At 61.4% G+C, this 22,682-nt stretch overlaps 2 protein-coding genes across 2 annotated transcripts in view; both read right to left on the bottom strand.

Moving 5' to 3' along the window:
• LOC136790783 (maestro heat-like repeat-containing protein family member 2B) lies at positions 1–15,252 on the bottom strand. The gene is made up of 27 exons (XM_066996563.1): positions 15,248–15,252; positions 14,937–15,060; positions 14,710–14,832; positions 14,445–14,538; positions 10,033–10,169; positions 9,029–9,190; positions 8,642–8,761; positions 8,354–8,461; positions 7,778–7,933; positions 7,457–7,579; positions 7,105–7,184; positions 6,341–6,629; positions 5,871–5,975; positions 5,617–5,740; positions 4,975–5,096; positions 4,559–4,711; positions 3,792–3,946; positions 3,398–3,539; positions 2,996–3,192; positions 2,344–2,481; positions 2,058–2,169; positions 1,780–1,926; positions 1,289–1,471; positions 755–910; positions 528–650; positions 263–356; positions 1–113 (listed from the first exon to the last, which is right to left on the bottom strand). The coding sequence occupies exons 1-27, from the start codon at positions 15,250–15,252 to the stop codon at positions 1–3; spliced, it is 3,585 nt and encodes a 1,194-aa protein (XP_066852664.1).
• The window catches only part of LOC136790784 (maestro heat-like repeat-containing protein family member 2B), a 16,041-nt gene continuing 7,542 nt past the window's right edge, over positions 14,184–22,682 (bottom strand). The window contains exons 19-37 of the mRNA XM_066996564.1: positions 22,536–22,643; positions 21,960–22,115; positions 21,639–21,761; positions 21,287–21,366; positions 20,523–20,811; positions 20,053–20,157; positions 19,799–19,922; positions 19,157–19,278; positions 18,741–18,893; positions 17,974–18,128; positions 17,580–17,721; positions 17,178–17,374; positions 16,526–16,663; positions 16,240–16,351; positions 15,962–16,108; positions 14,937–15,653; positions 14,710–14,832; positions 14,445–14,538; positions 14,184–14,295 (exon numbers count right to left, since the gene is read on the bottom strand). Coding sequence (XP_066852665.1) covers positions 15,300–15,653; positions 15,962–16,108; positions 16,240–16,351; positions 16,526–16,663; positions 17,178–17,374; positions 17,580–17,721; positions 17,974–18,128; positions 18,741–18,893; positions 19,157–19,278; positions 19,799–19,922; positions 20,053–20,157; positions 20,523–20,811; positions 21,287–21,366; positions 21,639–21,761; positions 21,960–22,115; positions 22,536–22,643 — 2,505 coding nt within the window. The 3' untranslated portion in view covers positions 14,184–14,295; positions 14,445–14,538; positions 14,710–14,832; positions 14,937–15,299. The remainder of the gene's footprint in view (positions 14,296–14,444; positions 14,539–14,709; positions 14,833–14,936; positions 15,654–15,961; positions 16,109–16,239; positions 16,352–16,525; positions 16,664–17,177; positions 17,375–17,579; positions 17,722–17,973; positions 18,129–18,740; positions 18,894–19,156; positions 19,279–19,798; positions 19,923–20,052; positions 20,158–20,522; positions 20,812–21,286; positions 21,367–21,638; positions 21,762–21,959; positions 22,116–22,535; positions 22,644–22,682) is intronic.

Below are 22,682 nucleotides of genomic sequence, written 5' to 3' on the forward strand. Positions count from 1 at the left end.
TCAGGCCTCTGCAAGCTCGGGGACGTCTTCTGTGTGCCCCGAGAGATCTTCTGCATGCTCTGGGCTGTCTTCAGCATGCTTTGGGCTGCCTTCTTTGTGCTCCGGGCTGGCTTCTGTAGCGTGGGGAAGAAGAGGCAGTGTCAAGATACGGCCCCTGGCCGTGCCCTCCTGGGCACCGTAGGGAAGGCGGCTGGGGCAGCGCTTGGCGGCCCCTGGGCCGCCCCGGTGGGAGCGGAGCAGAGAGCTCCGTCCCGGCTCTCACCAAGGACGTGGAGAGTGGCATCTGTGGACCGCTTCTCCAGTGGTGGCTTCTGCTGGCGCTTCAGTGTCTTCAGCAGCTCGGGAGCATGTGTCTCCTGGGGGAGAGCAGGGAGGTGTGAATTCTGCTTGGGCCGGAGAGGCCTCGCTGCCGAGCCCTCAGACTCCCGGGGAGCATGCGGCGGGACGGACGGACGCGTCACGCCATGCTCCCCGCTCGGTGCCGGGCCCCGTGGCCCCAGCGTCGCCCCGGGACAGGGCTCACTCACCAGGTAAGAGCAGACCTCGCTCTGCAGCTGTGCTCCACTGCGCCCGATGGCATTCTTGACGACTACCTGCAGCCCCTTTGGCTCGACGAAAGGAGCGCAGACATAGAGGGCTGTCCTGCAAACCTGGAAAAGAGCATTGTGCTCGGTCGTTCCTTCTCCCTTGCCAGGGAGGCAGCTCCTCAGGGAGCCTTTCTGTGGGTTGGCAAATAAGCTCAGGGGGTTCTTACGCTGGATACTGCACAGCTGGGGTCTTGGAGGTGCAGGAAGAGGCTGCCCAATATCTGCTCCACTTCTCCGCTGAAGAACGTGGTGAGATTGTCCTTGGCGCCAGCAGCCAGGGCCGTGTAGAGACTGAAGGCCGCAAAACGAAGGTCCTCTTGCTTCTGCAACCCAGAAAGCCATCTGTGAGCTGGGTCACGAAGGCATCGTCTCCCAGCCTCTCTGCAACAACGAAGCATCAGGGACTGACAACTGAGGGCGAGCGAGCACAGCGCTGTTGGCAGTGGCGCTTTGGAAACCAGCTCCAGAACGAGGTCACCTCATCCCGGCCCCTTCCCTGCCATGTGGAAGGTCCCTTCCTCGTCCCATCCCTAAGAAATGGCACCTGAGTGCCGGGGCCCTCGGTGCGTCCCACCCGCAGGAGAGAGAGAGAGAGGGGCCACGGCAGCTGGTTGCCTGGAGGAGCACCTCCTCGCAGCACAGGCAGGCCCCTGCCCACCCCACGCCCCTCGGACAAGTGGGAGAAAAGTAGGTTCACTCACGGCATCAAGGAACTTCCTGGTGGAGCGGGCGATGCGTCTGAAGGCCCCGCCCAAGCCCTTCGCCATCTGCTTTGCAAGTATTTCTGCCAGGGCCAACATGCTCTCCGCAGCCACCTCTGGATGGTCCACGTTCCTCATTTCACGCTCCAGTGCTGCCACGATGCTCCTCTTGTGCTTTTGAACCTGCAACGCCAAAGATGCGCACAAGCTGCTCGCGGCTCCTGCCTGCAATGCCCACCCTTTCTCCCCACGTCTGTTTGGCAAGGGGGTGCGGCTGCGGCACAACCCCGTGACGAACGGCACTCGCACGGTTCCCCGCTGCCACCGTGCTGAGCTTGGAGAGCAGCCTGGCCATTGGGAAGCCCCCATCTGCCCGTGCTGCTCTGCCCCAGGCTCCCGAACTGCCCCGCGGCTCTGCTTGGCTCTCACTCAGCCTCTGCCCGGCTCTCTGCTGGGGGGCTGCAGCCAGAGCAGAGGAAAGTGCGCCTCACCTTCTTGGGCAAGCCACTGACAGCACTGCCCAGGCCTCTCGCTGCCATGTGCTGCACAGCACAGCTCGGATGCTGCAGCTTCTCCAGGAAGAGCCGTACCAGGGGCTTCAGGAGATCCTTCCCCTCAGCTGGCGGGTCCTTCATCAGCTACAAGACAGCCAAAGGTCTGTTAGTGCTGGCATGGGACCTCGGCTGGTCTCTTCCATAAAGAGACACCCCAAGCAGCAGTTTCTTCCGAAAAGCCCTCTGAGCCCACCCCGCCCCACGCGCCGCCTCACCTCAGCGAAGAAAGCCAGCGCCGTGACCTGCAGGTTTGGCAAGGGGGAGTGCAGCCACGGCAGGAAGGTCTGTATGAGCGCACGCGAGACGAGCCGGGCACGGAGCAGCACACTGCACACAGAGCACAAGCAGGTGATGTGGTCAGGTGGGAAGGCCATGGGCAGCGGCCCGAAACGTCCCCTGCTGCGACGCAGGCGCTGCCCTGCCTCCCAGGAGAGCTCCCCAGGCACACGGGAAGGGTCCTGCGGCTGCTTCCCGGGGCACAGCCACCCGCTGGGCTCTCACCTGGTCAGCAGCTGCACGCTGTTGCAGTGCCACTGAGGCAAGTCCAGGGATGGCCACACTCCGTGCCTGAAGAGCACCTGCTGCCACCTCTCGTCCAGGCATCTTCTCAGCACTTGCTCCAGAGCATCACAGTAGAGTCTGGCGAAAGAAAACCCACAGAAATCTCACATCGTGGCACCGGAGGGGAAGTTTTGTCTTGGCTCTGCCGAAACGCCCCGGTCCCAGCGCCCCGAGCTGCCCCACGCCTGGGGTCTCCCCTGTCCCGAGAGCTGCCAGCCCTGCGCAGGGTTTGACGCCCGGTCTCTCCCGGATCGGTCCAGAGAGAGGAAGGACACGCCCGGTCTCTCCTGGATCGGTCCAGAGAGAGGAAGGACACGCTGTAATCGGGGACGCAGAGGAGACAGGCCGAGAGCAGCCGTCGGTCCCGTCCCGTCTGGGAACATCCCCTGGGGACATCCTGGGAACGATCCCGTCTGGGATCCTTCTCCAGCAGAGGACAGAAGTCAAACGAACCCCGGCGACCCGTTTCCACACCTGGGAAACAGGGCAGGCTTGGGAAACAGGGCAGCCCTTTGGCTCCCTCAGCACCACGAACAAACGTGCCTGGCTGGGGAACTGAAGCCCCCCGTTCCCCGCCCCTGCTGCTCCTTACCCGCACAACTGCTCCTCTTGTCCCATGTCCTTGAAGAGGAGGAGTCCTCTTGGAGGACTCAGAGGGGGAAACAGCAACTCTACCCCCAGTTCCTTGCTGACCCACTGCAGGAGGACTGGAAGGAGGTGAGGAAGCAGGTCCCGGACTGCCTCCGCGGTCAGCAGAGCAGACACCACCTCAGAGATCGCACAGAGGAGCTGCAGGGAAATGTGACCCACAAGAACCTGTTAAACACCGCCTTTCCCACCAGCCCGCTGGTGCCCCTGTCCCCCTGGGGGACTCTTCCTGCCGGCAGGTCTCACACCTGGGACAGCCTCGGATGACCCCCAAGTCCCTCACCCTGATGAGCTAAGTTAGAAAGCACGTGGGAAGCTGCAGAAATGCTTCTGCCGACGAACATACCTTGAGACGATGCGGCTCTTGATCAGCATCGTTGCACAAAGGTCTGGTTTCAGGTGCCTTGTCCAGCCTCTCTGCTAAGTGCCTCAGGACCTGAGGCCCGAGGTCGCTGCTGCCCAGGCTCCTCCAGAGCTGCACCATGTCTCTGCAAGCAACCAGACGTTCACCCGTGAGCCCCGTCCTCTGGCAGCCCTGGTGCCCTCCCCAGAGGCCAAACGCTCTCCTCGCCAGCAGCGGGCATACGATGCCTGCTTCCCCAGAGGCACGAGTGCACGATCTCACAGAGCTCAGGCTTCTGGGGGAGGAATGGGACCTGCTGCTTCCCTGGATCTGCCTACCGCAGGCAAGCCTGGGGTTGCTGTTTGGCCACAGCGGGGCAAGGGGGGAGCGCACATACCTCTCTGAGGGCAGTTCTGTCTGGAGGAGGCTGTCCACCACAGGCTGAAGGTGGAAGCCAGCCAGGAGACGGGCTGCCTTCAAGAGCAGGTCCCTGAGGGTGCCCTGCTGCATGGTGTACATGGCCTTCCACAGGATGTTCGCGACTTCAGGCACCTGCAAGGCAAGGGGCGAGATGGCACACCTCAGCGTATCCTTTGCCTGTGCAGGACCCCAGCACGGTCACTCGGCGCCTGAGCAACGCCTGCCGCCTTGGCACGCTGACAAGCCCTCGTCCCCGAGCCCTGCCTCACGGCTGGGGGCGCGTGTGCTCTCGGCGCTGACGCACACCAACGTGCACACGCGCACACCCCCCTCCGTCGCTGCGTGTGCCTGGGGCCGGCGGTGGCAGCAGCTGAGCGATTTGAGCACACCGAAGGCCTGGGCACGTTTTATGCCCAACAGCCTGGATAATCGCCGGCGCACGGCTGCAGCGATGGGAGATCGCAACCCAGCAGGCTCCGACACCTTGCAGGCAGTGGGGAGGAACGGGAAGGTTGGTGTGTCCCAGCGGTAACTGCCTCGCCCGGGGCAAGGACCTGCGCCGACGGGAGACTTGAGAGTGCAGTGCCTGAGTCCTCGTCAGAGGACCGCACAGAGCAGAACGTGTCAGGCAGCAGCGGTCCCCTCAGCTCCACGCTCGGGCTGCATTTCTTCAGCCCACACGAGGTGCAGCACAACAGCCAACAGAGAGAAGTCAAGGCCGAGGGTTACAAGGGTCTCCCTTACCTCTGGACGTATTTCCTTTCCGCACGCTTCCAGGAATCCGATCATCCAGTCGCCAGCTGCCTGTGCACGCTCCTCGTTAGCGCATTCGAAGGTCTTCATGATGGCGTCCATGAAGCTCCTGGCCTGTCCCTGGGGGAAGTACTGGCAAACCCCCTGGAGAGACAGGAGAGACACTGTCACAGCTCTGCTCCGGCTCTTTAGAACAGAAAGGAAACTCCAGGGGCCTCTGAGCTCAGCAGCTCGCTGGTCACTGAGAGGGCACTCAGGGCACACTCCTCTGTGCATACGCTGCTTTTTTGTACTTCCTGCAGCGGAGGGGTTTAGAACCATCTCCTCTCGTCTTGTTTCCCTGCGTGCGAAACGCACCTCCTGACAAATGCACTGGGGCCCCCACCTCACTCTCTGGAGCCAGTTACCTTCGCTATTTTGGCAGGGTCCTCACACAGAGACCCGTCCTCCGTGCTCTTCAGCCTCTCACACAGCTCCTTGCAGTCAGGCACTTGGAGCACCGCTCTCCTGGTCTTCGTCATGCCACATGCTGTGAGGGAAGGGAGTCCTGGTTAGGGGAACTGAATCTCTGGCGCCAGACGTGGATAGAGGAGGCTGGGGAGCAAAGGCCAGGGCCCTCCCAACCCTCCCGTGGCAGGATGCCACCAGCCCGGCTCCGTGGCTGACACATCCCGGGCCGCACAGAGCCCTCCTTCCCCTGGAGCTGTTTTGGGGCTGTGGGGTCCCAGCAGCCGCAGGCCTCTGCTCCCAGCTGCTGCGTCCCCAGGTCCTGCACCGGGCACCAGCGTCTCCGGGAGGGAGCAAACCTCCCCGCAAATTCCTCAGCGCAGACGCTGCTCACTGAGGAGGGGGCAGGAGCTCGCTTCCAACCGATTTCTTAGTGGGAACGGTGATTGTGCAGGGCCACAGAGCGCCCCGTCCACTCCCCTCATTCGTTGCGACAGTGTTTCTTGACTGGCTGGGAAGGGACGTAAACAAAAGCCCTCGCTGGGCAGGGAAGGAAGAGAAGATGGGGCTGATGGGGGCCAGGAAGAACCCGCTTTCCTCACCTTGGATCCGGAGGAGGCAGCTGAGGCAGGCCCCTGCCCTCTGCCGGGACGTGGCCTGGGAGTCGCTCAGCAGAGGCCCCAGCACGCCGACCAAGGAGCCGAACTGCGAGCAGGTGCGTTCCCTCTGCGGGGGCGAGAGGCAGGAGGAAGCTCGCAGGCAGCCCAGTGCCTGCTCGCCTCCCCAGGCCATGGCCAGGCGTCGGGGCCGTGGCCAGCAGGGAGAGGGGATGGGGCACGCGGGGCTCCCTACTCACCGAACACTTGAAGAGCTCTTCGTAAGTGCCCAGCAGCTGGGCGCAGACCTGCAGGGCCCTCTCTCGCTCCCATGCTTTCGTTGACGTGAGGTGGCACAGCAAGATCTGGGGTGGAGCACATGCGTCTCGTGACGGGTGTCCTTCTCTCCCCAGCACCCCTCTCTGCCTCCCTCCTCTTCTGGCCCCTTCCCGCAGGGCCTGCCCTGCGGCTCCGCGTGGCCCCAGCCCCGCCGAGCACCGGCACTGCCACCCCCCTGCCCCGCTCGCTCCACGCACCCCTGCCCTCACCCAGGAGACGTTTCCCCACCGGCATCTCCCTGTGCCAGCCTGGCACTTGGGAGCCTGGCTCTTGGCTTTGCCTCCCGCAGGGCCCGTTCCTTTGCCTGCCCTGGCACTGCGGCAGGGAACGGATCCTCCTCTGGGCATCCCCTAAGGCCCCAACTCTGCCCCACTGCCTCATGGATACTCACAGAGACCACGTCCGCGAAGGCGCTGGAGGTCCCTTCTGCTTTGAGAAGGGCTGACACAAGTTGGCCCAGAGCTTCCTCACACGATGTCTGCAGAGACTGAAAACGGGAAAGGAGGAGTGAGGCTGAGCACCGCGGCAGCTGCCAGGGCACAGGGAGCGCTGAGGTGTGCAGGGAAGGGCTGGCAGGTACCTGCAGCTCTGTCTCCTCAGGAGGGCACGACAGGACTCTCCAGGAGCACACAGCCACCTGGGAGCACCTGTACTCCCAGTCCATGCAAGGCTTCAGCGTGCTGGATGGAGAAAAAAAGGAGAAAACAGTGAGGGGGTTTACCAGCAATCTCCAGAGTGGCCCAAACGCCGACTGGGTTTGAGCCCCAGACCCGGCCCCCCCAGCCCGTGCTGGTGAGCTCCAGCTCCGGCAGTTCCTGGCAGCTCCCCGGCAGCGGCCAAGCACTCACCCCCAGGGGCAAGGAGACCCCCCCCAGGTGCCCGTTCCTTGCCCTCCCCGTCCCCTGGAGAGCCAGGGCCTTTCTGCCGGCACAGCGCTCATGGCTCGCTGACCATGACAGCCCAGCCCCGTCTCTGTGGATGCGGCCCCCCAGCCCCAACAGCCCCCCGGCCTTCGGAAGTCACCCAGGACGGGGCACGCCGTCCCGGCCCAGAGCCGCACAGCTCCCTGCCCCGTACTCGAGACCACTGGGGCTGCACCAGCCGGCTGGGCTGGGACGCACAGCGAGCCCCCACAGCCTGGGGCACAGACCTCACCTCAGCTGCTCCAGGAGCTGAAGCATCTTGAGATGCACTTGGGACACAGGGGTGTCGCAGGCATCCTCCTCCATCAAGTCCTGCAAGTCCCAGAGAGACGCACTCAGGGCGGGCTGTGGCACGGAGAGCCTGCCCACCCGCCCCAGGAGCCGGCTCTGCTGACAGGCCTGCGCCCGCACCAGCCCCTTCATCCCCACGGCCACCACAGAGCCACCGTGCTCTCCAGCCACCGAGTGCCAGCTCCCCAGGGCCCAGCAGCTGGGGACAAGGCTTTGGGAGCTCAGGAGCTGGTGGGTGGCCGGGGGAGACCATCGCACCTCCCCTGCGGGCAGCCCCGGCTCCAGGCACTCACCAGCAGGATCTCTAGCACCTCCGGCTTCTTGCAGAGCCTGAAGCTGTGCTTGGTGTCCGCAGCCTGGATGGCACAGGTGACCTCCTTGATGCCGTTCAGCAGGGCGAGCTTGTGCTGCAGTTCCTGAGACCCGAGAGAGAAAAACACCAGTTGAACTGCTTGAAGAGCTGGGAGAGGAACACGGGCGAGGGGTTCTTAGGGGCTGGGGTTGGTCCTGGACATTCAGGACAAACCACTCAGGGGACGTTCAGAAAGAGACCGTCCACCTCGGCACGTGGGGGCCCCCAGCCCTCCCTGCCCCTCTGTGCCCCACGCTCCTACCTTTCTGCAGGCATGGAAGAGCTCCAGGATGTTGGCCAGGATGTCTTCCTCCACGCAGGCCAGCAGTTCTGACTTGGGCGCGTGCAGTGCAACCTTGCCATAGGTAAGCATGGCTGCAGCCCAAGTGGCCTGAGCTCTCTGGTGTCCCTTCTGCGCCTGTGTTGAGTAAGATGCCCCGAGATGTCAGTCCGCTGGCCCTGCTGTGCCCCAGGACTCGACGAATTTGTGGGGCTGGGGAGCGGGGCTGTAAGGGGCTGTGTGGCTCAGCTGTGCAGGGCCGTGGAAAACCATCTGAAGGAGTTTGTCCCATTCCTGCCCTGAGGTGAGCAGCCTGTGCCCGTCAGGGGCGTACTGGCCATGAAAGGCTTGCCCATGGCCCCCAGGTGAGGGGCAGAGCCAGCAAGAGCTCACAGGGCTCCGGCTCCTGGCCCTCAGCTTTCTGGAGGGGGCAGTGCGTCTTAGGTAGCTCTTACGGGAGGGGTAAATGCAATGTGGCTGCCACGACTCGGCCGCCACTGTTCAGGAAGTGAGAACAGGGCAAGAGAAGGCCGAACACTAAAACCCTGCACCCATTACCTTTCGACATCTGTCAAATGTGATGAGCCACTTGGTGAACTTGCGCATTGCATCCAGGGCCAGGTAGAAGTGGCGCTCAGCAGCATAGGAGACCACTGAAGCTATTCCCTGCAGTGATGGAGAAATGGGAGTGAGCTCTGGCACACGCTGGCCAGTCCTGGCCAGCTACGACGGCAAGGCAGGACATTGCCCGAGGGAAACAGCAGCTACAAGGAAATGAAAAAGGTCCGGAGCAGGGCTGGGACGAGGGGACACCGGGCAGAGCAGGGGCAGGAGAGGAAACCTCACCTGTCTGTCACATGGGCTGGTGGCATCTGTTTCTTTTAAGTATTTCAGCAGCTGCCCTTGGACGTGGGTGAGCTGCCGACAAGAGGCCAGCACCGTGCCGAGAGCCTGGTACAGGAAGTTCTGAAAGAGAAGAGACCGAGACCGAGACGTGGTAACGGCGCGACTTGTCAGGACAGGGCCTGGCCGCGACAGGCCCCAACAGCCCAGGGAGCAGCCGCGGCGCCCGGCTGTAGCCGACCCTGGGCAGCACGGAGGGAAGCATCTTTGGGGCGAGGGCAGGGGGAGCGGTGACGACAGCCCGCACGGGGAACGCGCTCCTTCAGCCCCAGCCCCGGAGCTGGGTGCCCCGGGGCTGTGCTGCCAGGAGGGCGCAGGCAGGGCGCAAACCTTGTCCTCGGCGCTGCTGGAGGGGTTGCTCAGCTGCTGGCTCAGCTCCCGGCTCAGGCACACGACCCATGGCTGGTCCACCAGCATCTCCTCCACCGACTCCGTCAGGAACTGGGGGGGAACACGACAGGAGGCAAATGTTGTCTCGCCCTTTGCCCGGGCCTTTCACGTTCACGTGCCCCAGGAGCTGTCGGGGCACAACTGCCCACAGCCTCACCCCCAGGGATGCTGTACCTTAAGCAGATAGCACTGCCACTCTTCAGAGTCCAGGAAGCCCTCTGTTTTTTCTGGAAAGCAAGAGGAAGCAAAATGCCTCGCTGTCACTTAAGCCAGCACCGGAGAAGAGTTCAGTGCTCTCCTTCCCTGGGAGCCAAAAACCCCAGAAGTCCCAGGCTTGAAAGGGCCTAAAATTGCCTGCACCAAAGCTCTTGCCAGGCTGCAGACCCCGGCTGGATCCCAGGGACATTGGCCAGAGCCACCGACTCCAGCCGGGGAAGGAAAGACTGACTGGGGCCGATCGCCGCTGCCCGACTGTGATCCCCGCACTACTCGAGCACCGTGCCCCAGCGTGCACAGCCGCACACATTTTCTCCTGACAGACCCAACACTTGCAGCCCATTTAGGGCCTCCTCCCAGGCTACTGCGCTGCCCAGCGTGGGACCGAGCTGCCCAGAACGGCTGCTGCAGACCTGCCCCAGGCACTCGGCCTTCCAGAGCCAGGGGCGCTGGTCCCACCCCTGCCCCAAGCACCGTCCCAGCAGGGGCAGGGGGACACTGCCCAGACCTGCCCTCCACGGGCACATCGATGGCCCCCTGCAGTACAAGCATAAAAAAGCAATTTCTGCTGTTGGAGACTCCATGGGCTTGGTTTGCAGATGTGTCTGAGGGAAAAAAAATATATATATATATATATATATATATATATATAAGAAAAGGAGGCAATTGGCATCTCCTGGACTTGCTTCACTAGATTACCAGGGGTGGTGGGAGGTGCACCACTAGACCTTCTGTTCACAAACAGAGAAGGACTGGTGGGAGATGTGGTGGTTGGGAGCTGTCTTGGGCAGAGTGACCACGAAACGGTAGAGTTCTCTATCCTTGGCGAAGTCAGGAGTGGGATCAGTAAAACTGCTATCTTGGACTGTTGGAGGGCAGACTTTGAGCTGTTCAGGACACTGGTTGGCAGAGTCCCTTGGGAGGCAGTCCTGAAGGGCAGAGGAGTCCAGGAAGGCTGGGCACTCTTCAAGAAGGAAATCTTAAAGACTCAGGAGCAGACCGTCCCCACGTGCCCAAAGACGAGCCAGCATGGAAGAAGACCGGCCTGGCTGAACAGAGAGCTCAGGAAGAAAAAGAGGGTTTATGGCCTTTGGAAAAGAGGGTGGGCCACTCAGGAGGACGATAAGGCTGTTGCGAGGCTGTGCATGGGCAAAATTAGAAAGGCCAAAGCTCATCTGGATCTCAATCTGGCTACTGTTTTTATAAATACATGAACACAAAAAGGAGGACTAAGGAGAATCTCCATCCTCTACTGGATGCGGGGGGAAACCTAGTGACAAGAGACGAGGAGAAGGCTGAGGTGCTTAATGCCTTCTTTGCCTCAGTCTTTAGCGGCAAGGCCAGTTGTTCTCTTGGGTACCCAGCCCCCTGAGCCGGTGGAAGGGGATGGGGAGCAGAATGTGGCCCTCATAATCCACGAGGAAATGGTTGGCGACCTGCTACAGCACTTAGATGTATGGAAGTCAACGGGGCCAGAGAGGATCCACCCGAGGATGCTGAGAGAACTAAGTGGTGGAAGTTCTGACCAAGCTGCTTTCCATCACTTATCAGCAGTCCTGGCTATCAGGGGAGGTCCCAGTCGACTGGCGGCTAGCAAATGTGATACCTATTTAGAAGAGGGGCCGGAGGGTGGACCTGGGAAACTATAGGCCTGTCAGTCTGACTTCGGTGCCAGGGAAGCTCATGGAGCAGATTATCTTGAGTGTTATCACGCGGCACTTGCAGGGCAACGAGGTGATCAGGCCCAGTCAGCATGGGTTTATGAAAGGCAGGTCCTGCTTGACGAACCCGATCTCCTTCTATGAAGAAGTGACGCGCTTAGTGGACGAGGGAAAGGCTGTGGAAATGGTCTACCTTGACTTCAGTAAGGCTTTTGACACCATTTCCCACAGTATTCTCCTCAAGAAACTGGCTGCTCATGGCTTGAACTGGCGTACGCTTTGTTGGGTTAAAAACTGGCTGGATAGCTGGACCCAAAGAGTCGTGGTGAATGGAGTTAAATCCAGTTGGACGCCAGTCACTAGTGGAGTCCCCCCGGGCTGAGTACTAGGGCCAGTTCCCTTCAATATCTTTATCGATGATCTGGATGAGGGGATTGAGTGCACCCTCAGTAAGTTTGCAGGCGACACCAAGTTGGGTGCATGTGTTGATCTGCTCGAGGGTAGGAAGGCTCTGCAGGAGGATCTGAATAGGCTGAACCGATGGGCTGAGGCCAACCGTATGAAGTTCAACAAGGCCAAGTGCTGGGTCCTGCATTTGGGGCACAACAACCCCAAGCAGTGCTACAGGCTGGGAGATGAGAGGCTGGAACTGCCTGGCAGGGAAGGACCTGGCAGTATTGGTTGATAGTCGGTTGGATATAAGCCAGCAGTGTGCTCAGGTGGCCAAGAAGGCCAACAGCATCCTGGCTTGTATCAGAAACGGCGCGGCCAGCAGGACTAGGGAAGTGATTGTCCCCCTGTACTCGGCTTGGTGAGGCCACACCTGGAGTGCTGTGTTCAGGTTTGGGCCCCTCACTACAAGACGGACATCGAGGTGCTCAAGCGTGTCCAGAGAAGGGCAATGAAGCTGGTGAGGGGTGTGGAGAACAAGTCTTACGAGGAGCGGCTGAGGGAGCCGGAGTTGTTTAGCCTGGAGAAGAGGAGGCTCAAGGGCGACCTTATCGCTCTCTACAGATACCTTAAAGGAGGCTGTAGCGAGGTGGGGATTGCTCTGTTCTCCCACATGCCCAGTGACAGGACGAGGGGGAATGGGCTAAAGTTGCGCCAGGGGTGGTTTGGGTTGGATAGTAGGAAAAATTCTTTACTGAAAGGGTTGGTAGGCATTGGAATGGGCTGTCCAGGGAAGTGGTTGAGTCACCATCCCTGGAGGTCTTTAAAAGACGTTTAGATGTGGAGCTTAGTGATATGGTTTAGTGGAGGACTGGTTCGTGTTAGGTCAGAGGTTGGACTAGGTGATCTTGGAGGTCTCTTCCAACCTAGATGATTCTGTGACTGTGTGATTAAATTTTGCTTGCTTTGACAAGCCAACGGAACTAACTGCTGAGCCACCTGTGCTATCTATCACTGGGCTGGCAGCACTCAGACCACGGGGAACCTCAACTTTGGGTGTCAGACTCGTTTCTTCTGGTGAAGAATGGCAAAGCTGAGGCAGAAACGGCCATCTAACAGCCCTAACGACCACATAACGACTGTAACGGCCACCTAACAGCCATGGAACGGTCTCCTCAGCAAGGGCGCTGAGGGGCTGCCTCACGCCCGCCAGGCGGCGCTGTGGTAACGGCAGCCGCGCGGCGAGGCCCGGCCCCTGTTCCCGGTTCCCAGCCCCAATTCCCGGCCCCTGTTCCCGGTTCCCGGCCCCTGTTCCCGGTTCCCGGCCCCAATTCCCGGCCCCTGTTCCCGGTTCCCGGTTCCCGGTTCCCTCCAGTCGCGTTGGAGCCAGCCCGGGCGTAGGCAGGGCTGTAAATGCGTCTCTGTCACGACGGTCGGTCTTCATCTTCGTGCTGTGCTCACATGTTGTGTGAACGCTGACCGGCTGTGTTGTGCGTGTAATTACCTGTCTGCAGGTAATTACAGCTGGTGCTTGTCCCAAAAGCCTGGGCAACTCGATCGCTGTTCTAACTGAAATGTTAATGCCAGACGCCCTAGTTGTGCACTGTATACATACTAACATACAGTCTGGCCTGGCTGAGGGCTTGGCCCCAAAGCAGCCGGTGGGTTCAGTTTCTGAGCCTGAGTACACTGGCACTGGGCTCGATTCCGAGATCCCAAAACGTGCTGCTTACTCTCCATTTCTGAGCCCCCAGGCTGGACAGATGAGCCTGGCTGGGCCCACAAAACACAGCAGGTGGTCTCCCTTTTCAAGCCGCCCACAGCTGCCCAACGAGCCTCCTATAAAGGCTGGAAACCACAGGACTGCCTGCATTGTTGAGCCTGAAAACCAGCCAAACAAGGCTCATTTTGAGCCCCCCAAAGACAGATGATGACTCCATCTTCACATAGGGCCCCAAAGCTAGTGCACAAAGACTGGCGTTGAGCCCCAACGTGCAACATTTCACCTCTGTTTTCGTGCCCCAGCCCAGTTTCCCCAGCTGTGATCCCAGCCGCCATCAGCAGCCCCCCCGTTTTGCTTTTCTTTCTGCCCCAGGCCGTGTTTGTGTAGTCCGTAGGTTCGTGCCCTCGCCAACAAGCACACAGAGTCAGAATCCACATGAAGGTCGTTTAATTAAATAATTAATTATATAACTCTGCAGAGTCGGGTGCTTGGCGATCTTTCTCAAAGCAAGCACACCTCTGACTCGAATCACCGTAATTTATACACAGCAAACTTGTGAAAACTCTCTCTTTGGTTACTTTTGATTGGCTGTCATAGCTCACCTAACTTATCTCTACTGAGTTTGCTCATTACAAAGGAACAGTGGTGGAGGGGAGGACACCAAATCCCACATCAGCATACATTAGCATTTTGATGGGCGTGATTTTTAATATGTTAATGACCCTTAATGAGCAAAAGGTAACTATAGTTGGAAAACCAGTCTGGAGCTGGTTTTCTCCTTCTTCTTTTTAACCTTTTATCCCTTATCTTCCTTGCTTCTGCTAGCTCAAGGCTACCTGTCTCTTTCCTTCAGCTAAAAGACTACACAAGCTGCAGGCCTCCCAATTTTCTTCAAGGTTTTCTTGTTTTTTCCCAGCTTTGGGACTACATTTGGACATGGATGGGGGGATCGGAGCACTGGTGCTTTGGCCCTGACCCTCCCCATCCCACCAGTGCTGAGAGGTTTGCAGGCAGCGCTGCCTGGCCCCAGCTCCCACCAATGCCACCCTGGGAAGGACCCAGTCCACAGCCGCTGTGCTCTCTGGATTTTTATTCTGTGGGTGCTCAGGCCTCTGCAAGCTCGGGGACGTCTTCTGTGTGCCCCGAGAGATCTTCTGCATGCTCTGGGCTGTCTTCAGCATGCTTTGGGCTGCCTTCTTTGTGCTCCGGGCTGGCTTCTGTAGCGTGGGGAAGAAGAGGCAGTGTCAAGATACGGCCCCTGGCCGTGCCCTCCTGGGCACCGTAGGGAAGGCGGCTGGGGCAGCGCTTGGCGGCCCCTGGGCCGCCCCGGTGGGAGCGGAGCAGAGAGCTCCGTCCCGGCTCTCACCAAGGACGTGGAGAGTGGCACCTGTGGACCGCTTCTCCAGTGGTGGCTTCTGCTGGCGCTTGAGTGTCTTCAGCAGCTCGGGAGCATGTGTCTCCTGGGGGAGAGCAGGGAGGTGTGAATTCTGCTTGGGCCGGAGAGGCCTCGCTGCCGAGCCCTCAGACTCCCGGGGAGCATGCGGCGGGACGGACGGACGCGTCACGCCATGCTCCCCGCTCGGTGCCGGGCCCCGTGGCCCCAGCGTCGCCCCGGGACAGGGCTCACTCACCAGGTAAGAGCAGACCTCGCTCTGCAGCTGTGCTCCACTGCGCCCGATGGCATTCTTGACGACTACCTGCAGCCCCTTTGGCTCGACGAAAGGAGCGCAGACATAGAGGGCTGTCCTGCAAACCTGGAAAAGAGCATTGTGCTCGGTCGTTCCTTCTCCCTTGCCAGGGAGGCAGCTCCTCAGGGAGCCTTTCTGTGGGTTGGCAAATAAGCTCAGGGGGTTCTTACGCTGGATACTGCACAGCTGGGGTCTTGGAGGTGCAGGAAGAGGCTGCCCAATATCTGCTCCACTTCTCCGCTGAAGAACGTGGTGAGATTGTCCTTGACGCCAGCAGCCAGGGCCGTGTAGAGACTGAAGGCCGCAAAACGAAGGTCCTCTTGCTTCTGCAACCCAGAAAGCCATCTGTGAGCTGGGTCACGAAGGCATCGTCTCCCAGCCTCTCTGCAACAACGAAGCATCAGGGACTGACAACTGAGGGCGAGCGAGCACAGCGCTGTTGGCAGTGGCGCTTTGGAAACCAGCTCCAGAACGAGGTCACCTCATCCCGGCCCCTTCCCTGCCATGTGGAAGGTCCCTTCCTCGTCCCATCCCTAAGAAATGGCACCTGAGTGCCGGGGCCCTCGGTGCGTCCCACCCGCAGGAGAGAGAGAGAGAGGGGCCACGGCAGCTGGTTGCCTGGAGGAGCACCTCCTCGCAGCACAGGCAGGCCCCTGCCCACCCCACGCCCCTCGGACAAGTGGGAGAAAAGTAGGTTCACTCACGGCATCAAGGAACTTCCTGGTGGAGCGGGCGATGCGTCTGAAGGCCCCGCCCAAGCCCTTCGCCATCTGCTTTGCAAGTATTTCTGCCAGGGCCAACATGCTCTCCGCAGCCACCTCTGGATGGTCCACGTTCCTCATTTCACGCTCCAGTGCTGCCACGATGCTCCTCTTGTGCTTTTGAACCTGCAACGCCAAAGATGCGCACAAGCTGCTCGCGGCTCCTGCCTGCAATGCCCACCCTTTCTCCCCACGTCTGTTTGGCAAGGGGGTGCGGCTGCGGCACAACCCCGTGACGAACGGCACTCGCACGGTTCCCCGCTGCCACCGTGCTGAGCTTGGAGAGCAGCCTGGCCATTGGGAAGCCCCCATCTGCCCGTGCTGCTCTGCCCCAGGCTCCCGAACTGCCCCGCGGCTCTGCTTGGCTCTCACTCAGCCTCTGCCCGGCTCTCTGCTGGGGGGCTGCAGCCAGAGCAGAGGAAAGTGCGCCTCACCTTCTTGGGCAAGCCACTGACAGCACTGCCCAGGCCTCTCGCTGCCATGTGCTGCACAGCACAGCTCGGATGCTGCAGCTTCTCCAGGAAGAGCCGTACCAGGGGCTTCAGGAGATCCTTCCCCTCAGCTGGCGGGTCCTTCATCAGCTACAAGACAGCCAAAGGTCTGTTAGTGCTGGCATGGGACCTCGGCTGGTCTCTTCCATAAAGAGACACCCCAAGCAGCAGTTTCTTCCGAAAAGCCCTCTGAGCCCGCCCCGCCCCACGCGCCGCCTCACCTCAGCGAAGAAAGCCAGCGCCGTGACCTGCAGGTTTGGCAAGGGGGAGTGCAGCCACGGCAGGAAGGTCTGTATGAGCGCACGCGAGACGAGCCGGGCACGGAGCAGCACACTGCACACAGAGCACAAGCAGGTGACGTGGTCAGGTGGGAAGGCCATGGGCAGCGGCCCGAAACGTCCCCTGCTGCGACGCAGGCGCTGCCCTGCCTCCCAGGAGAGCTCCCCAGGCACACGGGAAGGGTCCTGCGGCTGCTTCCCGGGGCACAGCCACCCGCTGGGCTCTCACCTGGTCAGCAGCTGCACGCTGTTGCAGTGCCACTGAGGCAAGTCCAGGGATGGCCACACTCCGTGCCTGAAGAGCACCTGCTGCCACCTCTCGTCCAGGCATCTTCTCAGCACTTGCTCCAGAGCATCACAGTAGAGTCTGGCGAAAGAAAACCCACAGAAATCTCACATCGTGGCACCGGAGGGGAAGTTTTGTCTTGGCTCTGCCGAAACGCCCCGGTCCCAGCGCCCCGAGCTGCCCCACGCCTGGGGTCTCCCCTGTCCCGAGAGCTGCCAGCCCTGCGCAGGGTTTGACGCCCGGTCTCTCCCGGATCGGTCCAGAGAGAGGAAGGACACGCCCGGTCTCTCCTGGATCGGTCCAGAGAGAGGAAGGACACGCTGTAATCGGGGACGCAGAGGAGACAGGCCGAGAGCAGCCGTCGGTCCCGTCCCGTCTGGGAACATCCCCTGGGGACATCCTGGGAACGATCCCGTCTGGGATCCTTCTCCAGCAGAGGACAGAAGTCAAACGAACCCCGGCGACCCGTTTCCACACCTGGGAAACAGGGCAGGCTTGGGAAACAGGGCAGCCCTTTGGCTCCCTCAGCACCACGAACAAACGTGCCTGGCTGGGGAACTGAAGCCCCCCGTTCCCCGCCCCTGCTGCTCCTTACCCGCACAACTGCTCCTCTTGTCCCATGTCCTTGAAGAGGAGGAGTCCTCTTGGAGGACTCAGAGGGGGAAACAGCAACTCTACCCCCAGTTCCTTGCTGACCCACTGCAGGAGGACTGGAAGGAGGTGAGGAAGCAGGTCCCGGACTGCCTCCGCGGTCAGCAGAGCAGACACCACCTCAGAGATCGCACAGAGGAGCTGCAGGGAAATGTGACCCACAAGAACCTGTTAAACACCGCCTTTCCCACCAGCCCGCTGGTGCCCCTGTCCCCCTGGGGGACTCTTCCTGCCGGCAGGTCTCACACCTGGGACAGCCTCGGATGACCCCCAAGTCCCTCACCCTGATGAGCTAAGTTAGAAAGCACGTGGGAAGCTGCAGAAATGCTTCTGCCGACGAACATACCTTGAGACAATGCGGCTCTTGATCAGCATCGTTGCACAAAGGTCTGGTTTCAGGTGCCTTGTCCAGCCTCTCTGCTAAGTGCCTCAGGACCTGAGGCCCGAGGTCGCTGCTGCCCAGGCTCCTCCAGAGCTGCACCATGTCTCTGCAAGCAACCAGACGTTCACCCGTGAGCCCCGTCCTCTGGCAGCCCTGGTGCCCTCCCCAGAGGCCAAACGCTCTCCTCGCCAGCAGCGGGCATACGATGCCTGCTTCCCCAGAGGCACGAGTGCACGATCTCACAGAGCTCAGGCTTCTGGGGGAGGAATGGGACCTGCTGCTTCCCTGGATCTGCCTACCGCAGGCAAGCCTGGGGTTGCTGTTTGGCCACAGCGGGGCAAGGGGGGAGCGCACATACCTCTCTGAGGGCAGTTCTGTCTGGAGGAGGCTGTCCACCACAGGCTGAAGGTGGAAGCCAGCCAGGAGACGGGCTGCCTTCAAGAGCAGGTCCCTGAGGGTGCCCTGCTGCATGGTGTACATGGCCTTCCACAGGATGTTCACGACTTCAGGCACCTGCAAGGCAAGGGGCGAGATGGCACACCTCAGCGTATCCTTTGCCTGTGCAGGACCCCAGCACGGTCACTCGGCGCCTGAGCAACGCCTGCCGCCTTGGCACGCTGACAAGCCCTCGTCCCCGAGCCCTGCCTCACGGCTGGGGGCGCGTGTGCTCTCGGCGCTGACGCACACCAACGTGCACACGCGCACACCCCCCTCCGTCGCTGCGTGTGCCTGGGGCCGGCGGTGGCAGCAGCTGAGCGATTTGAGCACACCGAAGGCCTGGGCACGTTTTATGCCCAACAGCCTGGATAATCGCCGGCGCACGGCTGCAGCGATGGGAGATCGCAACCCAGCAGGCTCCGACACCTTGCAGGCAGTGGGGAGGAACGGGAAGGTTGGTGTGTCCCAGCGGTAACTGCCTCGCCCGGGGCAAGGACCTGCGCCGACGGGAGACTTGAGAGTGCAGTGCCTGAGTCCTCGTCAGAGGACCGCACAGAGCAGAACGTGTCAGGCAGCAGCGGTCCCCTCAGCTCCACGCTCGGGCTGCATTTCTTCAGCCCACACGAGGTGCAGCACAACAGCCAACAGAGAGAAGTCAAGGCCGAGGGTTACAAGGGTCTCCCTTACCTCTGGACGTATTTCCTTTCCGCACGCTTCCAGGAATCCGATCATCCAGTCGCCAGCTGCCTGTGCACGCTCCTCGTTAGCGCATTCGAAGGTCTTCATGATGGCGTCCATGAAGCTCCTGGCCTGTCCCTGGGGGAAGTACTGGCAAACCCCCTGGAGAGACAGGAGAGACACTGTCACAGCTCTGCTCCGGCTCTTTAGAACAGAAAGGAAACTCCAGGGGCCTCTGAGCTCAGCAGCTCGCTGGTCACTGAGAGGGCACTCAGGGCACACTCCTCTGTGCATACGCTGCTTTTTTGTACTTCCTGCAGCGGAGGGGTTTAGAACCATCTCCTCTCGTCTTGTTTCCCTGCGTGCGAAACGCACCTCCTGACAAATGCACTGGGGCCCCCACCTCACTCTCTGGAGCCAGTTACCTTCGCTATTTTGGCAGGGTCCTCACACAGAGACCCGTCCTCCGTGCTCTTCAGCCTCTCACACAGCTCCTTGCAGTCAGGCACTTGGAGCACCGCTCTCCTGGTCTTCGTCATGCCACATGCTGTGAGGGAAGGGAGTCCTGGTTAGGGGAACTGAATCTCTGGCGCCAGACGTGGATAGAGGAGGCTGGGGAGCAAAGGCCAGGGCCCTCCCAACCCTCCCGTGGCAGGATGCCACCAGCCCGGCTCCGTGGCTGACACATCCCGGGCCGCACAGAGCCCTCCTTCCCCTGGAGCTGTTTTGGGGCTGTGGGGTCCCAGCAGCCGCAGGCCTCTGCTCCCAGCTGCTGCGTCCCCAGGTCCTGCACCGGGCACCAGCGTCTCCGGGAGGGAGCAAACCTCCCCGCAAATTCCTCAGCGCAGACGCTGCTCACTGAGGAGGGGGCAGGAGCTCGCTTCCAACCGATTTCTTAGTGGGAACGGTGATTGTGCAGGGCCACAGAGCGCCCCGTCCACTCCCCTCATTCGTCGCGACAGTGTTTCTTGACTGGCTGGGAAGGGACGTAAACAAAAGCCCTCGCTGGGCAGGGAAGGAAGAGAAGATGGGGCTGATGGGGGCCAGGAAGAACCCGCTTTCCTCACCTTGGATCCGGAGGAGGCAGCTGAGGCAGGCCCCTGCCCTCTGCCGGGACGTGGCCTGGGAGTCGCTCAGCAGAGGCCCCAGCACGCCGACCAAGGAGCCGAACTGCGAGCAGGTGCGTTCCCTCTGCGGGCGCGAGAGGCAGGAGGAAGCTCGCAGGCAGCCCAGTGCCTGCTCGCCTCCCCAGGCCATGGCCAGGCGTCGGGGCCGTGGCCAGCAGGGAGAGGGGACGGGGCACGCGGGGCTCCCTACTCACCGAACACTTGAAGAGCTCTTCGTAAGTGCCCAGCAGCTGGGCGCAGACCTGCAGGGCCCTCTCTCGCTCCCATGCTTTCGTTGACGTGAGGTGGCACAGCAAGATCTGGGGTGGAGCACATGCGTCTCGTGACGGGTGTCCTTCTCTCCCCAGCACCCCTCTCTGCCTCCCTCCTCTTCTGGCCCCTTCCCGCAGGGCCTGCCCTGCGGCTCCGCGTGGCCCCAGCCCCGCCGAGCACCGGCACTGCCACCCCCCTGCCCCGCTCGCTCCACGCACCCCTGCCCTCACCCAGGAGACGTTTCCCCACCGGCATCTCCCTGTGCCAGCCTGGCACTTGGGAGCCTGGCTCTTGGCTTTGCCTCCCGCAGGGCCCGTTCCTTTGCCTGCCCTGGCACTGCGGCAGGGAACGGATCCTCCTCTGGGCATCCCCTAAGGCCCCAACTCTGCCCCACTGCCTCATGGATACTCACAGAGACCACGTCCGCGAAGGCGCTGGAGGTCCCTTCTGCTTTGAGAAGGGCTGACACAAGTTGGCCCAGAGCTTCCTCACACGATGTCTGCAGAGACTGAAAACGGGAAAGGAGGAGTGAGGCTGAGCACCGCGGCAGCTGCCAGGGCACAGGGAGCGCTGAGGTGTGCAGGGAAGGGCTGGCAGGTACCTGCAGCTCTGTCTCCTCAGGAGGGCACGACAGGACTCTCCAGGAGCACACAGCCACCTGGGAGCACCTGTACTCCCAGTCCATGCAAGGCTTCAGCGTGCTGGATGGAGAAAAAAAGGAGAAAACAGTGAGGGGGTTTACCAGCAATCTCCAGAGTGGCCCAAACGCCGACTGGGTTTGAGCCCCAGACCCGGCCCCCCCAGCCCGTGCTGGTGAGCTCCAGCTCCGGCAGTTCCTGGCAGCTCCCTGGCAGCGGCCAAGCACTCACCCCCAGGGGCAAGGAGACCCCCCCCAGGTGCCCGTTCCTTGCCCTTCCCGTCCCCTGGAGAGCCAGGGCCTTTCTGCCGGCACAGCGCTCATGGCTCGCTGACCATGACAGCCCAGCCCCGTCTCTGTGGATGCGGCCCCCCAGCCCCAACAGCCCCCCGGCCTTCGGAAGTCACCCAGGATGGGGCACGCCGTTCCAGCCCAGAACCCCGCAGCTCCCTGCCCCGTACTCGAGACCACTGGGGCTGCACCAGCCGGCTGGGCTGGGACGCACAGCGAGCCCCCACAGCCTGGGGCACAGACCTCACCTCAGCTGCTCCAGGAGCTGAAGCATCTTGAGATGCACTTGGGACACAGGGGTGTCGCAGGCATCCTCCTCCATCAAGTCCTGCAAGTCCCAGAGAGACGCACTCAGGGCGGGCTGTGGCACGGAGAGCCTGCCCACCCGCCCCAGGAGCCGGCTCTGCTGACAGGCCTGCGCCCGCACCAGCCCCTTCATCCCCACGGCCACCACAGAGCCACCGTGCTCTCCAGCCACCGAGTGCCAGCTCCCCAGGGCCCAGCAGCTGGGGACAAGGCTTTGGGAGCTCAGGAGCTGGTGGGTGGCCGGGGGAGACCATCGCACCTCCCCTGCGGGCAGCCCCGGCTCCAGGCACTCACCAGCAGGATCTCTAGCACCTCCGGCTTCTTGCAGAGCCTGAAGCTGTGCTTGGTGTCCGCAGCCTGGATGGCACAGGTGACCTCCTTGATGCCGTTCAGCAGGGCGAGCTTGTGCTGCAGTTCCTGAGACCCGAGAGAGAAAAACACCAGTTGAACTGCTTGAAGAGCTGGGAGAGGAACACGGGCGAGGGGTTCTTAGGGGCTGGGGTTGGACCTGGACATTCAGGACAAACCACTCAGGGGACGTTCAGAAAGAGACCTTCCACCTCGGCACGTGGGGGCCCCCAGCCCTCCCTGCCCCTCTGTGCCCCACGCTCCTACCTTTCTGCAGGCATGGAAGAGCTCCAGGATGTTGGCCAGGATGTCTTCCTCCACGCAGGCCAGCAGTTCTGACTTGGGCGCGTGCAGTGCAACCTTGCCATAGGTAAGCATGGCTGCAGCCCAAGTGGCCTGAGCTCTCTGGTGTCCCTTCTGCGCCTGTGTTGAGTAAGATGCCCCGAGATGTCAGTCCGCTGGCCCTGCTGTGCCCCAGGACTCGACGAATTTGTGGGGCTGGGGAGCGGGGCTGTAAGGGGCTGTGTGGCTCAGCTGTGCAGGGCCGTGGAAAACCATCTGAAGGAGTTTGTCCCATTCCTGCCCTGAGGTGAGCAGCCTGTGCCCGTCAGGGGCGTACTGGCCATGAAAGGCTTGCCCATGGCCCCCAGGTGAGGGGCAGAGCCAGCAAGAGCTCACAGGGCTCCGGCTCCTGGCCCTCAGCTTTCTGGAGGGGGCAGTGCGTCTTAGGTAGCTCTTACGGGAGGGGTAAATGCAATGTGGCTGCCACGACTCGGCCGCCACTGTTCAGGAAGTGAGAACAGGGCAAGAGAAGGCCGAACACTAAAACCCTGCACCCATTACCTTTCGACATCTGTCAAATGTGATGAGCCACTTGGTGAACTTGCGCATTGCATCCAGGGCCAGGTAGAAGTGGCGCTCAGCAGCATAGGAGACCACTGAAGCTATTCCCTGCAGTGATGGAGAAATGGGAGTGAGCTCTGGCACACG

Source organism: Anser cygnoides, chromosome 4 (assembly GCF_040182565.1).
Source record: "Anser cygnoides isolate HZ-2024a breed goose chromosome 4, Taihu_goose_T2T_genome, whole genome shotgun sequence".
Lineage (NCBI taxonomy): Eukaryota > Metazoa > Chordata > Aves > Anseriformes > Anatidae > Anser > Anser cygnoides.

Excerpts from the sequence above, each read along its gene's own strand:
- LOC136790783 (XM_066996563.1), bottom strand. Across the intron at positions 9,191-10,032 it reads TCTCTGTTTGTGAACAGAAG|GCCCGGGCAAAGGGCGAGAC; the intron begins GTCTAGTGGTGC and ends TGAACGTGAAAG. Across the intron at positions 357-527 it reads GCGAGGTCTGCTCTTACCTG|GAGACACATGCTCCCGAGCT; the intron begins GTGAGTGAGCCC and ends GCTCTCCCCCAG.